General features: G+C 40.5%; 1 protein-coding gene across 26 annotated transcripts in view; it reads left to right on the forward strand.

Moving 5' to 3' along the window:
• The window catches only part of Bap111 (Brahma associated protein 111kD), a 167,112-nt gene that overhangs the window by 85,349 nt on the left and 64,368 nt on the right, over positions 1–17,395 (forward strand). For 16 of the 26 annotated variants that reach the window (XM_067128363.1, XM_067128367.1, XM_067128361.1 and 13 more), the window contains exons 1-2: positions 11,543–11,679; positions 15,146–15,213. In XM_067128363.1, coding sequence (XP_066984464.1) covers positions 15,147–15,213 — 67 coding nt within the window. In that variant the 5' untranslated portion in view covers positions 11,543–11,679; position 15,146. Of the gene's footprint in view, positions 1–11,385; positions 11,680–15,145; positions 15,214–17,395 lie in introns of those variants that run through there. The other 10 variants (XM_067128388.1, XM_067128384.1, XM_067128362.1 and 7 more) reach the window with 3 other exon arrangements.

The following is a 17,395-nucleotide window of genomic DNA, read 5'->3' on the forward strand; positions in this document are numbered from 1 at the left end:
CTCATCATTGGCGGTTCCAAGAAATATTATGTGTAGGCAGTAACTGGAGAAATTAGCCACTGACCACTCGTGTCAGAAAATGTTTTTAGTATTTATATTTGTTTATTAATGTTTTTATTTTTTAATTATTTGATAGTTAAGACGAACCCATGAGGGTTTCTGTTCACCAATTCAGCGGGCAGTCATCTTTCCTGTTACCTAGACCAAATACTGGCTTGAGAAACTAGCATTGAAAGTTCAGGTGGAATAAGATTTGCATAGCTATGTGACACTATCATCTAGTCTTTTGAGTTCATATGGATGAGATATTTCATCCCTTTTGCAGGTTTTCTTCAGTGGTTAGGTTTAATGATATTTAGCAATGTGAGTAATTGTACTGTAACAGCGTCCTTTTGCTCTGATTTTTTGCTCTAGTAGATTTTTACCTAGCTCTTGTCTTTGGTCTTTGGAGTTGGTTGTACAAGTCAACCTGGTAAAATGACAAAGTATCATTCATTTTCATAATTTTTATAAGTGTTCTGTACTCTGTGACGGTTCCTTGACTTATTAATTTTCTCTTTATTATTCTAGCATCATTTAGGTACTACCACTTATTTAGATCTACATTCCACAAAATTCTTCCCTATTTCAAACTCCTTTGAAGTTTTATCTAATTTGACATTTTTCCCCAAAAAAGATACATTGTTCAGTAGGTCGTCTGTCAGCGCTGTGCCTTTGCTGTTTATATATGATCTAATTTTTGAAAATAAGGCATACTTTGAAGATGGGTGTTCAGACGAGATTTTTGTTTTTAAAGGACAAGTTAATATATCAAGTTTTTTAGACCCCAATCATCAATCACCAGCAAAGGTATCACTCAAAATGGATGCTCTCTGTTTGCATCCATTGTCGTTCTCAGAATCAGATATTCAAAGTAACAGTAATCTATCAAATATTTTCCAAGGCACTTCAAAGTAACAGTAATCTATCAGATATTTTCCAAGGCACTTACAGCATGCCTGTTGGTTCACGTATTGAGCCCTTCTCTTTGATTCACCACAGATATGATCTTTCTGTTACTATAAACCCTGGGCTGAAAGTATCTCATTAGGCATAGATCATGACGTCTGCGATTAAAGCTCATGTCCCCTCAGCTTAAAATATGATCTTACCAGCTAAACCATTCTCAATTATCAAGTTATTCATACTTTTTTTTTTTAAGAATATAGCTAAATCTGGTCTTTTCCTAGGTGCTTTAGGCAATGGTGTTTTGTTCGCCTAATATAATGTACATTTGACTTTTTAACTTCTCACCTCTCAGCTAAGTGAAGCTGCTGCTCTAGTGTTCGTCGTCCAGATATGTTCCATTTTTTTTTATCCTATTCCATCCGTATTATTATTATTATTATTATTATTATTATTATTATTATTATTATTATTATTATTATTATTATTAAACCAGACCATTATTAAAATAGTTTAACTATGTAATCAGCTCTCAGGTCTGGCCCTAAGAATTTGAATGAAATGCCAGGTCTAGGCCAGAGGCCAAGCACTGGGACCAAATAAGTTATTCGGTATGGGGATGAATGAGTGAAAATGAAATTAAAAACTGCACAAAGGAACACGCTCTCATACTGGAACACACTCACACAATAAATACATTTATACTCGTGTTTTCATATATACTCACTAAAATGCAGAATAAATTAAGCAACATTTTAAATTTTTGTTGTTTTAAAGTTCATCAGACGCCCTAAGGGTTTTCGTATTTTTATTTACTTATTTTTTATATTTTATTAATTAAATCACAGTTCCTCATGAACATTAAAATCGGAATGACTGAAAATGTAGATTCTGACAAAATTTCCTTCATTGATCTACTTCCAAAATTTGATAATCGTTGCAGGTTATATTTTGGACATTCGTGCTTGACTGTGATGATCACTTTGCACTCTGGGCATTCGGGAGGAGGGCCATGTGGACTGTTCATTAAGTGTCCATGTATCAAACGAGTATGGTCTATTCGAAGACGTGTCAGAATTACTTGTGTGTGTGTGTCTCTCTCATGATGAACTCCATGTTCCAACACAGGATTTTATGTTTCAATTTATTATTTTCAGGTTCTGCATTCCATATATTTTGCCATTTATTTATAATGATTGTTCTTGTATATCTTATATAGTCACAGTAATAGGGATGTTTACATATGCTCTTGTCATGTGGACTGCTTCTTTATCTGCTTTATCAGCCTCTTCATTTCCTTTAATCCTTACATGGCAGGGATCCAACATAACTCAATATTTTTTCCATTATTACACAACTTATGGAGTGAAAGCTTAATTTGTTGTACAACATTATTTTTTGGATTGTAACTTTGAATGGCTTCTATAGCGCTTCTGGAGTCGTTATAAATCACAAAATTATTGAATGAGGCTTCTTTAATTATTTTTATGGTTGATGCTATTGCACATAACTCAGCTGTAAATCTTGGGGCATTATCTGGTTGAGATAACTGATACGTTTTGTCTTAGGATACAGCAGCATATCCCACTCCGTATTGTGACTTAGATCCGTCGGTGTATATTGCGTAATGTGGACCTTTTCGGATTATATGTTCTACTGTGTGTTGTCTATGGTGTTCTAGGGTATATGAATAACTTTTTGATAAATATTTTAAGTGTGTACAAATTCTTATTTTATTCATTGTCCAAGGAGGTAATTTTACTATTAAAGGTAATTGTATATTTATATTTTGTGACTCAATCTTTTAGCTCTAATGGGGAAAGGAGGTGGATGATTGTTTATAAATGCATCTCTTAAACCAAATCATTTTTTGGATGGACAGTCATTTGTCTGAATTCTCAGAGCACTCTTCAGTGTTACTAGCTCTCGATGGAGAGAGAGAGAGAGAGAGAGAGAGAGAGAGAGAGAGAGAGAGAGAGAGAGAGAGAGAGAGTTCACCACATTCAACTTATAAAGATGACTTTGGTGATGACCTAAGGACTCCTGAACATATTCTAAGGCCTTCATTTTGAACTGGGTCTAACGTTTTCAGCGTTGCGCCTGATGCCGAGCCAAATATTTCGCATCCATAATATCAATGATAGGCAGCACTGTTGCTTTATACAGTACAGTAAGGGTATGTCTACCTGCTCCCCAAGTAGTATTCGATAGTTTTTAATTAGATTTAATCCATTTATGTTACTTTCACAGTTAGGGTCCACTGGGGATTTACACTTGAAGAAAAAGCATCACACGTGGTCTGAATTGATGACTATATATATATATATATATATATATATATATATATATATATATATATATATATATATATATATATATATATATATATATTTATGTGTGCTATTTTATTGCTAATTGTACTTCTAGATTCCAGTACCTATCCTTCCTCGTGAAGATACCCTATTGGTTCATCGTGCTCTAAAGAAAGGCTATCTTCAAACACGGAAACTGCCTTCTTATTGCTTCTTCACACTTAGCTTCTACTTTTTTTAACACTTTGTATTAATTCGCATCCAGATCAGCAATACTGTACATAAAACAAAAGCACTACTTTGTTTAGGGCATCACTCTAAAGGCTTTTTTCTCCTCTGGATTAGTGGCTTCTTCCCATCTGGATTAGTGGCTTTTTCCAATCTGGATTGGTGGTTTTTCCCCATCTGGATTAGTGGTTTTTCCCATCTGGATTGTGGTTTTTTCCCATCGGGATTGGTAGCTTTTTCCAATCTGGATTGGTGCCTTTTTCCCATCTGGATTAGTGGCTTCTTTCCATCTAGATTGGTGGCTTTTTCCCATCAGGGTTGGTAGCTTTTTCCAATCTGGATTGGTGGGTTTTCCCCATCTGGATTAATGGCTTTTCCCATCTGGATTAGTGGCTTCTTCCCATCATGATTGGTAGCTTTTCCCCATCAGGATTGGTAGCTTTTTCCAATCTAGATTAGTGGCTTTTCCCCATCTGGATTAATGGCTTTTTCCCATTTGGAATGGTGGCTTTTTCCCATCTGGATTGGTGGCTTTTTCCCATCTGGATTGGTGCCTTTTTCCCATCTGAATTAGTGGCTTTTTCCCATCTGGATTGGTGGCTTTTTCCCATCTGTATTAGTGGCTTTTTCCCATCTGGATTGGTGGATTTTCTCATCTGGATTAGTGGCGTTTTCCCATCTGGATTGGTGGATTTTCTCATCTGGATTAGTGGCTTTTTCCCATCTGGATTGGTGGATTTTCCCATCTGGATTAGTGGCTTTTTCCCATCTGGATTAGTGGATTTTCTCATCTGGATTAGTGGCTTTTTCCCATCTGGAATAGTGGCACCTGTCAATTTACATTGTCCCATATGTTTTCCTTAGTTGTTCAGATGGTCTTTCTATCGGTGCTGCACTGGTGACCATCAGTGAATTTCAGTTGCCATTTACAAGAGCTCCTCCTCAGCGCACATCACACGGCGCACTGTAGATATTACTTAAGGTTCTTTGTAGTATCCTTTCGGCCGCTAGCTGCAACTCCTTTCATTCCTTTTACTGTACCCCTGTTCATATTCCCTTTCTTTTTTCTTGATATCCACCCTCTCCTAACAGTTGTTTTATAGTGCAACTGCGAGGTTTTCCTCCCATTACACCTTTCAAACATTTCTACTCTCAATTTCCCTTTCAGCTCAGAATGACCATATAGGTCCCTGTGCTTGGCCTAAATTCTATATTCCATACACGAGCTCCTTTGACTACCAACCACAGTCCAAAAATCAATGCTTAAAATCTTGCAATAGGCCTTAGGAAGCTGGTGTGAACAGCAATGAGCCCGGGAAGCCATCAGAGTGAGATAGTAAGTATATCAGCGCCCTTCAGAAAATGAAAATATTTTTAAAGTGGTTTCTTTTGTGTATATCTTGTTTTAGCTCTAGTTAGGAAAACTTGCCTGTACCTGATTTCTCGTTTGTTTGGTGTATCCTGTTGTTTTCAATTATCATGGACAAGCTTTATTTTTCGCCACCAGTGTAAAAACATTTCTTTTGCTGTGTCAGTTTACATCGGTGTTACAGTTCGCCTTATTCAAGATTCCATTCTTGAGTCCTCTCTATCGAAGGAGGATATTTGGGATGAGGTTGCTATCCTCAGAGCCCATGCTTCCACAAGTTGCTGCTTGTCATTCATAGATTGCCAACCCATTCAAGTATTAACCAGACCCAACGAGTTTAAGCTTCATTGAGGGAAAACCAACAGTATAGCGCACATTTCTCTGGGTGGCTTTCACTGAGGGTCATCATTTGATCACCATGAAAGTTTTGAAGAACTTTTTTATTCGATTTCCAGACTTTATTCCTTAAAGATTTAAGTCTGACAGCCTCATAGTTGCTCATCACTCACGATGCAAAGTTCTATAGCTAAATATAATTTCTTTCTGGCAATTAGTGTGCATCAAAACTTTGGATGCAATGGCTGGCAAAAATAGCAATAATCTAAACATCCCTAGAAATTCAGTTATTCTTAGTTTTACATGGACCAAAATAGAATATATAAATCTATAATACTGTTCTATATTTGGCTAAAGTTATTTGTGGCAAAATGTAGCAATTTTTAATTTCTGCTAACTTCATTGTGTAATTTTGACCTTTTATTTTTGCTGTTTTGCTTTTCTTTAATAGTGATGCTGTGAGGACAAGAAAGGTCAACTGGGTATTAACTTATTTATTACCTGAGCGCAGGTATACATGGCAAGCGTGGTGCACTCCGGTGAGACCCGCACTCTGAGCAATTTGTGTTTGTTGACAGACAAACAAATGGCAGTTTTTAGAGACATAATAAATGTACAATGATGAAATAATTTACATATCGGCGGAAAGGCCAGAAAATTCTACACATGAATATTTACATGAGAGTCTTGACATATTAAGAAATGCAATGCATGACGTGATTGATGCGAAAACAAAGAGACATCTGATGTCTTTACAAGTACTCCCCACCCAAGATAATAATTACAAAAATAATGATTGGAAGATATCTGAAGAAAAATCACGGAATCACTTTGGGAGCAGGAGCCGGCCCCGAGTTCTTGATGTCTGTGGACGTAGGGCGGCTTCGACTGCTGAATCGCCTGTCAGCTTAGCTGAGCAGATGACCTCCTTAATGCGGCCCTTGGGATGTCCTCGACCCTGTTTTGGGATGGCGACGGGATCATCTGCAGCCACGTTTTGTGGAGGAATTCTGGAGCGCCTGCTGGTTTCCTCTCATGTTTCGCTGTCTAACAGGAAAGCTGGTTTCAGCCGGTCAACAGAAACCAAGTCTTCACGCCTGTGGATGTTGATGAGATAGGCCTTGGATGATCTGCTGACGACATGGTCAAGGGTAGGTGGTGGGCGTCAATCCTGATGAAGACATGGGTGCAGGTATCCAGGCCCCCAGGGCTGTAGATGTGGGTCCTGTCCGTGAAAGTCTTTCAGCAGGGCACGAACTTGTGTGCCACTTCCTGCAGCCTTGGAAGGGAGGTATCTGTGTCATTCGGCCGCCGTGGGGAAGAACCCTCCTGGAACGGCTAGTGTTTCGCCATAGACTTTCTCTGTGGGAGATTCGTCACCGCCTGCCCTTTGTGCGGTGTGGAGACCCAGCAGGACCCAGTGGAGCTGGGCCTTCCAGTTGTCGTCGATACAGCATGCCATCAGAGCTGCCTTCAAGGAATGGTGGGCCCTTTCCACCATGCTGTTGGCTGTGGGGTTATATGCCATCATACTGTGGAGAGTTGTCCCCATCAGGCGTGCCAGGGTGACCCAGAGCTCCGACAAGAATGCTGGGCCCCTGTCCACAGTTATGCTGTCAGGCACACTGAAACGGCTGATCCAACTCAACAGGAGTGCATCTGCACAGGTGCTCGTTGATGCTTCCGTCATGGGGGTTGCTTCTGGCCACCGTGTGGAACGGTTTGTGACCGTCAGGAGGTATCTGGCAGCCCCTGATTGCGGCAGAGGACCTACGACATCTACATGGATGTGACCGAAGTGCCGACATGGTTGAGGGAATTCTCTGGTGCCTGATTCTGTGTGCCAGGTGACTTTACTTGTTTGGCACGGTATGCAGTTCTTCGCCCGCTGCCAAAGGTCCTTCCTGATACTGTGCCACATGACTTCTCTGTCTTCAGGCGTGCCGTTGTTTGGCCTGATGGATGGGATAGGCTGTGGATGACATTGAACATCTGCTTTCTCCTGGAAGCGGGTATCAGGGGGCGCGGGCGGCCAGTGCTGGTGTCCAGAGAAGTGTTGAACTGGATCCTCCTATCGGCATGCCTTCCCATCTCAGTGCAGTGAGTGCCATGCAGTAGGCTACTGTTTCCGGGTCTGCAGCTGTTCCTTCGCCAGGTCCTCGTAGTCTATGCCACGGTGGACAGAATTTATCTCGACCCTTGATAGGGTGTTGGCTACTGGGTTCTTCCTGCCAGGCATCTCCCGCCTTCGTGAACGTATGTACTAAAGGCTTGTGGTCTGTGAGGATGGTACAAGGGGTGCCGTCCAAGAGGTACTTGAAGTGCCTCACGGCTTGGTAGATTGCCAGCAGCTCCCTGTTGAATGTGTTGTAGTGGGTCTCCGGTGGTGTTAACTTGTGACTGAAGGAGGCCAGCGGACGTGGGGAGCCTTCTAACACCTGCTCCAGCACCGCCCTGCAAGCAATGTTGCTGGTGTCAGTGGTAAGTCTCAGGGAGGCGGTGGGGTCGTGATGTGTTAATGTGGTGGCTTTGGCAAGGGCTGCCTTCATCTGCTCAAATGCCAGTTGTTGCAGAGCTGCCCACGCCAGTGCTTTTGGCTTCCCCTTCAGGACTGTGGTCAGGGGATACATGATGCAGGTGACATCTGGTATGAAACGGCGGTAATAGTTGACCATGCAGAGGAACTCCTGCAGGGACTTGATGGTTTTTGGCATTGGGAACTTCTTTACTGTGTCCACCTTGGAAGGCCATGGGGCAGACACCTGCCGGGGAGATCTCATGGCCCAGGAAGTCTGCCTTTTCTGCTCCGAAGATACACTTGTCGAACCTGACAACCAAACTGTTCTCCTGCAGGTGCTTCAGCACTGCCCAAACGTGCTGGACGTGGCACAGGTGTTCCTCCGGGGACCTGGAGAAGATCAAGATGTTGTCTACGTAGCAAACGCAAAAAGGTAGGTCCCCCAAGATGGTGTCCATAAGGTGTTGGAATGTGGCCCCGGTGTTCCTGAGGCTGAGGGTGGAGAGTATGAGAAGGCATGTGTTCCAAATGGCGTGATGATGGCTGTCTTTGGAACGTCGTTGGGGTGCACTGGTACCTGAAAATAAGACTTGAGTAAATCCACTTTTGTAAATATTTTGGCCCCATGCAGGGCGCCTGTTAGGTCCTGCATGTTCGGTCAAGGGATATGTGGTTTAGTGTCGTTAAGGGGTGTTCAGGTTTAGCCTCGATAGTCCCACAGGACCTCCAGGAGCTGGTTTCTTTACCTTGTGGAGGGGGACGCCCACAGGCTCGATGCCTTCCTGCAGATGCCCATCCATTCCATCTCGGCGAAGGCCCATTTAGCATCTTGGAGTTTTCTGGGTGGCAAGCGCTGAAATTTGGCGTGTGTTGGCGGGCCTGTCGTGGTGATATGGTGATGGATGCCGTGTTTGGCCTGGACTCCCAGCAACTGACGCAGTTCTGGCTTGAAGACATTTGGGAACTCGTGGAGGAGGGTGCTGTACTTGTTCGAAGAGATGGAGCAGACAACGGGCATTCCCAGCCTGGTGGAGAGATGTCGGGAGTGGCAGGTTCCGGTATCCAGCAGGAGTTTTCGGCCGATGTCTACCAGAAGTCTGTGGTGTGCGAGGAGATCGGTGCCCAGGAGAGGGAACTTGACATCCGGGATGACGAAGGGCCAACCATATTTACAGCCCAGGATGGATATTTTGCCGGTCAAAGTTCTGTAGCAGTGGATGGGGCTTCCATTTGCTGCCACCTGTGCAGTTGTGGCGCTGGATGTGCAGTCGCGGTCCTCTCTCAACGATGGAAACACCAATTCCATCCCCCTGTGTCTACCAGCATCTGTCGTTTCGGTATGGCATGTTGTGGAGGAAGAATCCTACTGGCCGGGAGTCTTTAAGGTTTGCGGCCACTGCTGTTACTTGTGGCCGCTTTTCTCGTTTTATTGTAAAAGAACAAGGGGGTTCTGCAATTCCTGGCGGTGCTTCCGAACCTCCGATGGAAGTAACACCAGGCTGGATTTGTCCATGTCCTCTGCTGCTGTGGCGGTGCCTTCCTCCTGTACACCGCGTTCATATCCTCTGCCTCATCTTCTTCTGTTACCAGGTTACAGGCTGCGGGTATTGCAGTGTGTTTGGAGGCCTTGGTGGCCTCATGGAGTTTGTGTGTGACGTTCACCAATTCGTCTATTGAAAGGGCGTCTGCATCCGTGATTTGTCCCCCACCTCCTGCAGAAGGTGCCGCAGGAATATTTCTCACGACAAGCTGATCTCCTTCCTCTGGCCATCCGCATCGACCCCCTCCAGCATCAGGAGACCTTGGAGTTCGTCCCAGGCGTCCCTGGGTGATGCGACCCCTAGAGGCTGGGTCATCAGGTCAAGGGCGTGTTGGGCTCTCTCTGGGACGGGCATGGAGTATGTTTCGATGAGCTTGTCTTGCAGGTCTCAGTACTTGACTTTGCCTAGCTGCAAGTCCAACCATGGGGTGATTTTGTTGAAGACCTCCTCCGGTAGGGTTGTCATGGTTACGTTCGACTTGGTCTCTTCATCTGTAATTTTCGCCACCCGGAAATGGACATCTGTCCACAGAAACCAGGATGCTGTGTTTTGTTGCAAGAACAGAGGGAGTTTTATCGCCTGGCTTATTGCTGCCTTCGAAGGCGAGAGAGGGATACAGAGGCTCTGTGCATCCTTGGAATGACTTTTTACCTCAGTGTCTGACATTCTTCCTCACACCAAAACGCGAAATACGCGCCGTATTTAGTCCATTAATGGTGTTTGGGGCTCATCAGAAATCAAAACTATATGCCGTGTGGTTCTGTTAATGACTTCTGAGTACGGTCGACGTGAATTGTAAATGGCGGGGCTAAACTGTTTGAGCACGCCAGAATGTGCCCAAAGGGGTATGCCATAGTTATTCTGTTAGTGGCGTGGGTGTTCTCCAAGGAAGGAGCTTTCATAGTCCTAGACTTTTGTCACCGTGTGGTTCCGTTAAAGGCTCTCTGAAGGTAAAGTGGCCGTAGCCAAAACCGCTGTGTTTACCGTCACTCCTCGGGTCACCAGTTGTGAGGACAAGAAAGGTCAACTGGGTATTAACTTATTTATTATGTTGTTGTTGTTTCAGATTTAGCTGGTCTTGTGCCAGCATGGGCTCTTGTTCCTAGAGCAGCCTGTAACTCTATGTTGATGATGAGTCTGTAAGATGGGTAGGTTAGATGAAAACTTTATTATAATGCATGAAAGTGATTTTGGTGGGGGTGTTATTTATTAACTCTGCTCAGAGCAGCCCGTAAGTTATTTATTAACTGAGCACAGGTATACATGGCAGAGTGCGGACGGAAACGTGGTGCCCCGACCTCCGATCGCCGTGGCCCATACTGAGTAATTTGAGTTTGTTGACAGACGAACAAATGGCAGTTTTGAGGGACATAATAAATGTACAATGATGGAATACATATCGGCGGAAAGGCCAGAAAATTCTACACATGAATATTTACTTGAGAATCTTGACATATTAAGAAATGCAATGCATGACGTGATTGATGCGAAAACGAAGAGACGTCTGACGTCTTTACAATGCAATATACTGCTATTTTGTTCATTTTTAGAATGCCAGTATCAAAACATGAAAACTAACTTCACACACGTCAATCATATAAAAAAATTGCTAAGCCAAAATGGCCTCATGCAGTCAGCAAGAGTTGGATGCACAGCAGTCACAGTGTTACACACCAAAAGATTATATGGATATGCTTTGTGCTTTTTATATTGTAAGAACATCTTAATTTAATCTGCTGTCATTCTTTATGCTTTAAAATCGTTATGCGTTGATTTGCACGGGGAATGAAGTTGCAACCCCTTTGCATTTGTTTTACCTATAAATGAATGACAACTTGTTCTTTATCGCACTACATGTTGTCCAGGAGAAGACGTGAGCTCTTGAGATCAGTCTCCAGTCAACATTATCGTTGCTCATCTATGGGAAATAGCATTGCCTCCACTGTACTTTTCTAGTGAGTTTTTAAGCCCGAGGTTTTTCATGAATAGCATTATAACCTCATCTTTTTACCCTAGCAATTTTTCTGTAATTACTCAAAATCAGGAGGACTGAAAGCCATGTCTAGTTATTATGGAGATCATTGATCCATGAGAACCGAACGAGTGTTTATTGTCTAGTTGATATGTATCTATGCTGACATTTCTCGGTGCCGCCGGCCCGGTGACGCCTATTGACGTTAGGCAGCTATTGAAGTAAATTTGATTCTCGTATTTAGTTGCAGAATATCGCTTTTTAATACACCTAAGTTCAAAATTAATATATAATTTTTTAAAAATTATGGCTTAAATGTTTATAGTAACAAGTTATATAAATCTCATATAAGAATGCATGTAAACAAATAGCTCCCCTATGGATGACAGCCCTTTGTGTTTTCGTTTTGGCGTCTTCTGTGTTAACCGCATAGCATCCTTTTATTGAGAACTCGGAAGGTAATAATTGCAACTCCGTTTGCGTCGTTTTAGTTTGTAAGGGTCGAAAGGTGAACAGGACATGAATTACATAATATGAATTGCTCAGGTTTGTCTTACAAATGGAGTAATTGAGGGCAGCGTTTGCTGTCCCGTAGGGTAAACGATGCCTGTGGGTGCCCTGACCTGAAGACGCAGGCCTGATGTGGCTCTGGAAGTGAATTGTAATTGGATATTGTATTGAATAAAGCACTTCTGTGACCCAGGCTTTAATATGGTCAAGCAAATATATGCTTAGATTGTAATGGGAAATCGGTATAAGAAAGTCACCGCCTTTCATCTCAGACGTCGATTCCTACCATAGGCTACAAATGAATGCTTCGAAGTGTATGCAACTGTTGGGTTGTGTTGGACACCAACTATGTTTTAGAACTGAGCACTTAGAGTATTAAGGGATTGTATTCTATTTTAACTTCACCCAGAGTATGGTAAAGGAAGTGCTGACCTGGCCTGATTGCAAATTCTAGGCTAGGCCACAGGCCCATAGGAAATTAAATTGGGGTGAGTGTAGAATGATGGAAACAAGTTCTGCAGGCAAAAACAAACCTAACCTTTCCTAGATTGCCATGTCAAGACCTTACCTTCCTAACCTCACTTAGAGCGCCATGTTCTTGACTTGGTGGGGGGTTGGTTGCTTTGGCCTGCCCCTGAACCCCCCCCCCATTAACACTCAACATTGGAAATATTGGACTAAGCCTCTGTTTGGAGGTAATGTTAGACCCTGATCCCATCTTTCCACAAACTACCATTAAGTTGTAACCAAATGTACTATTTTGGTAAAATTTTACTAAAAACCATAATCATATCTTGGGCATGGAATCATTGTCCTATGCTTTAATATGTGCATTGAATGTTTCTGATGATCAACCCTTCATTAGCTTAATGAAAACATTCCAAACTTAACATACCTATCAGTAGAATTCAGGTGTTTTGTGTTTTACCAGGTCTTTTTCTATCCTTTGCTAATGTGCATTACATTAAGTAGAAAACATTCCATGAACTTTGCAAATTTCTACTTTCAGTAAAACAAAATCTGGATCCATTCCAGTAACTATCTTGTGGGCTTCAGATGTTTTGTGTTTTATGATCTGCAGTGTATAAATTAGGGATCAATAGGCAAGTGTGCTTTTTTTGTTGAACAGCGCCACAGGAAAGGGAGCAACACAAATTGCTGTAATGTGCATAGTTCTTTCCTGAAGTATAATAAAAGTAATTAGAAATAAAAAGGGAAATGGAGGCTCCTGTTAGTGATAGTCTCCTATTTCTAAAAGTACTCATTTGATATAATGAAATGATAAGAATGAAAATCAGTTAATTGTATTTTATTACAAAAATTCTGGGAGAGATGTGTTGTCCAGTGGCTTCAAAACATGGGATGAAATTATATTTGAAGAAAAGCCCAAAACCAATAATGACCTCTTAAGGCAAAAAAGTAGAATAGTATTTTCACTGGCTGAATTAATGTTTGTTAATAAAAGAATCTCAGGGTTGCAAATGGAGTGATTTTCACTGCCCAAAATATGTTGAAAGAGCAAATGAGGAAGAGAGAAAGAGGAGAAGGGTCTTTAAGTAAAACTTGAAAATAATGTAAACTAGTCATCCATTCTAGTACCTAAAAAAAAAAAAAAAAAAGAGATAGCAATTAAGGAAGACAAAGGAGGAAGGAGCTAGTAATATGAAATGAAGACCTTAATACTAATTTATTCACAAAATTTACAATTTTACAAATGAGTCGGTTTTCTTACTTTTACAAAACAAAGACTTTATTAATTGAATCTGATAATTATCAGATAAAGCAAAAATCAATTTTAATTACAATATTATAATAATCATTACTGGAGAACACTGTTCAGTTGTACATTATAGTCAAAATAAAATTAATTTCTTAAGGCAGTGAAAAATAAGAATTAGTAGTAAGAGTCAGCAAATCAAAAGTTAACATAATCACAAAAGTCATAATCAAAAATTTCAGCAGCTAATGTGAATTACGATTTTAAAGGGACCTCAAAAAAATAAAAATTTTTGTTAACAAACGACAATTACAAAACTTGAGTCAAATACATTTCACATGGACAAAACAAGGCTATAAACTATAACAAAGAAAAAAAAATAAGCTGTTATGTTAATCTCCATAGTTAATGTTTCCTGAAAAAACCTTAGTTTAAACCCTCTGCAGTAAACAGTGCAGGATACTTCAGCACTAGGAAAATTAGAATAAAAATGAGATCACTAAACACTACTGTACTTCCTGCCGTCATTTATACAGCCAGAGCTATATGGTCAGAAGAATTCATAGTATTTGCATCTAGCTCTGCTGAACAATATATTTCCAGATATAAATAGCCATTATGGACTCCTGACTGTAAACAGGTCCCCACGCTGATTATAGATATAACTGCAGCAGTTACTTCATCATCTCACCTTACCAGAAAACGAGGTTAAAGACCTTCATAGAACATAAAAAACCATTCTGTAAGCAAAGAAAACTATAAACTAGGTGGTAAAAACCCTTACAGTAGTCATTAAGAAAGAGATTAACAGTTGGACAAATATTTTTTTTATGAAAAATGTGGAATTCTGATTTGGTGCACAGAAAAGATGTATATAGGCACTTGTTCAGTGGGATTACTTTTTATGGAAGATCATGGTACAAATGAGGAAAGTGATTCCAGAGGCCAATGTCTGTTAGTCAAAAAAAGTCAGTATGTACACCCTGTTATTGGTGGCCTTGGTTATTGGCAATCCGGTTTTATGGGGCTTGTCTAGCGTTGACAATAGCTGGATTTTTAGCAACGATAACTGGATTTTTGGCGCTGATAACCAAAGATCAATGCTGATAACCACCTAACAGAGGCGCTGATACCCACTTGTTGGTCCTGATATTCATCGATTTCCAGTTATTGGTGATTTTCGGTTACCGTCACGCCATCAGGAATGGACTCCCCCCCCTCTGATAACCGGGGACTGCCTGTTTAGTATTGATTTCGTTCTTTGATCTGTTTTTCCATACTAGATTGTCTTCGTTGTTTAACCCCTTGGGCTTTTATTATTCTGCTTAACCATCTAAGGTTGTAGTTTGGCTAGTACTTCTCACTTCATTGTGATACCATTTTAACCTGAAATTTTTCATAATCTTCAGTTAATATAATAGGTGTTTATGAAGATACGCACCTTCACTTTGAAGGGCCAGCAGTCATTTGCCACTGCCTCAGCATATCTGATAAACTTAGGTTACATAAACCCATTCATGATATCATCTCTGGCCACTTTGGAGACCTAAGCACATAGCACGCATATAGTCATTGTGCTGTTAGTCATTTTTATTTAGGTATACTGTAGCGATACTTGTTGTTATTAGATGTAGTGAGTTAGAAACCTTCAAGAACCCTAATGCATTTGAATTTTTCCCATTCTTATCCATTGGCAGGATGTCGTTGCCCACGAACTATCGGCAAGTGGCCATGATGGGTGCAGCACCAACACCTGGCCCAACACGTGAGTGTATTTTTTGTTTCATTTTTAGGGTTTTTTGTTATGTTATCTAAACTAAGTACTGTATAGGCTTTAAAAGAATTTAGTTTGCTTCAGTTGATAGAACATGTAAAACCCACAGCAAGTTTTAAAAGGTTAATGCAGTTAACAGTGAATTGTTTAATGCTGTAAGAGGCACCATATAATTTTCTTTAAATTGTTTGGTAACATAAGTGGTCACAGTGCACATAATTGCATATTGCCACTACTGTTTAGAATTTACACCTAACTGTCAAATGGGAGTGAAAGTTTTACAATTCACCATTGCTGATTTGTGAGATTTAGGCAAACTGTTACCCTAATGGTTGTGCTCTTTTCCTTTTAGGGAATTAGAAAATTATGCACAACTTATTTGTTGATTTAAATTTGGTTGTCATTTGTTTTCCATAAGTAAAATGTAAGTTGGTAGTTCAAGATAGACTTTTTTAGAATTAAGTAAGAGTACATTGTCCCATTTACAATTTTTTCATAATCTGAATGGCTACTTTCTAGATATGCAAGTTCATGGGACTAGAAGATAATGATTGAATACTGCTGGGTGGGAGGTTTGTGGACATTACAAGATAGAGTCATGAAACAGTGTCATGACAGTATTATTTGTTCAGCAATATTTTTTTTGTATGTTTTATCTGAAAAGAAGCTACTGTGTACAGTCATTAGAAAATTTAATAGCATCATTTTAGAGTAAATAAATTTATCTTTAATGTGTATGTAGTATGAATATTTGTGCTATAATATGACATTGTCTGGTATGTTGAAATGTCCTGATTTATAGTCCCATTTCATTGCTGTTTTTAAGCTTCTCTTATTACCTGGGCTGAGTAGTAGGGTACTTCAAAACTTTCAGAAAGTTGTATAGTGGTTATAGGAAAGTTATAACCACAAGGATATGTCATGTTCACTGTTGACTTTATTTTCCCCCATCATTAAAGTGTTAAACCAGTAGGAAATAGACTTGCTCAAAGGGGCAGTAAGGCTTTGTGGCATTATAATAGTAACCTTGTTTAAAGACTTTGAAACTGGTGCTATAATGACTAGCATAGCCTCAAGGGTTTTAGGTCTTTGTTAGTTCTTTCCTCTCACCCCCCTCCCAATGTACACCATGAACCCCCAGGTTAGTGCCAGTGAACTTGTTTTTTGTGCCCTGAATTTCAGCTGCTTTGTGTGACTCCCTTTACAGAGTATAACTCCCTTTTGGGGTAACTTTCTCTAGTCGTGACAAACATTGTTGAACTCATTTTATTACTTTATTACTAACCAAAGAGGATGGAGTAAGGGTGATGAATTCTGCAAGGAATGTGTAAACTAGTAATGCTTTCTTGAATTTTTTTTGGGGCATTCAAGAAGCTATAACTTTATTCCAGTAAACCACCATCCACAAGTTTTACGTTAAGAATGAATGATGTATGTTTTAGGTCATGTGGTTGAAAAATACTTCAGTGTGAGTACCATTGTAATTTTTTGAAGTTAGTTGCATAATTTGTTTAGATAAAAATTCCATCAGTTTACTTATGCCTACCTTGTGGGGTCAGCAGTCCAACAGACACATGCCACAGAATATAGAAGACCGCCACCTCTAGGTGGGTCATGCATCTGGGACCTGCAGCACCCCTATTGGTGGTCCAGATATTTCCCTAAGGTGTCTGCCAGCAGAAAGCACTTAATTTGTGTTGTCCCCCATATACACCTGTAGTAGATTTACTTCCATGACTCATTTTCCAAGCATTTGTCATATTAGTTTTCTATAATGTACTTCCTTGTTTTTATTTTGGTTATGTGTTTATTTTTTATATATATTTTTTCCTTAATTTTGATCGTTACATGTTAATTTTCTCTTGGGTATTGCAGCAAGATCCTGGTTTTCTTTCAGACCACAAAAAGTATGTAGTAGTTGATAGCCACCTCACATGGTTTACCTTCTTGACACTTTTATGTTAGCAGTGTATTTGCTGGCTTAGGTGAACAGTTTATTTTTTTGTGTTCAGACAGTGTTGGTTCCTTGAGTTTTGATGTAAGTGAAATTTTTTTTGCGCATTCCTAAGACATAAGGCAGAAACTGTTATATTTACTGTGATTAACATACAGGCAGTCCCCCGGTTAACGGCAGGCTCGGTTAACAGCGATTTGGTTTTATGGGGCTTGTCTA

Source organism: Macrobrachium rosenbergii, chromosome 26, assembly GCF_040412425.1.
Source record: "Macrobrachium rosenbergii isolate ZJJX-2024 chromosome 26, ASM4041242v1, whole genome shotgun sequence".
In the NCBI taxonomy this organism is placed as follows: domain Eukaryota; kingdom Metazoa; phylum Arthropoda; class Malacostraca; order Decapoda; family Palaemonidae; genus Macrobrachium; species Macrobrachium rosenbergii.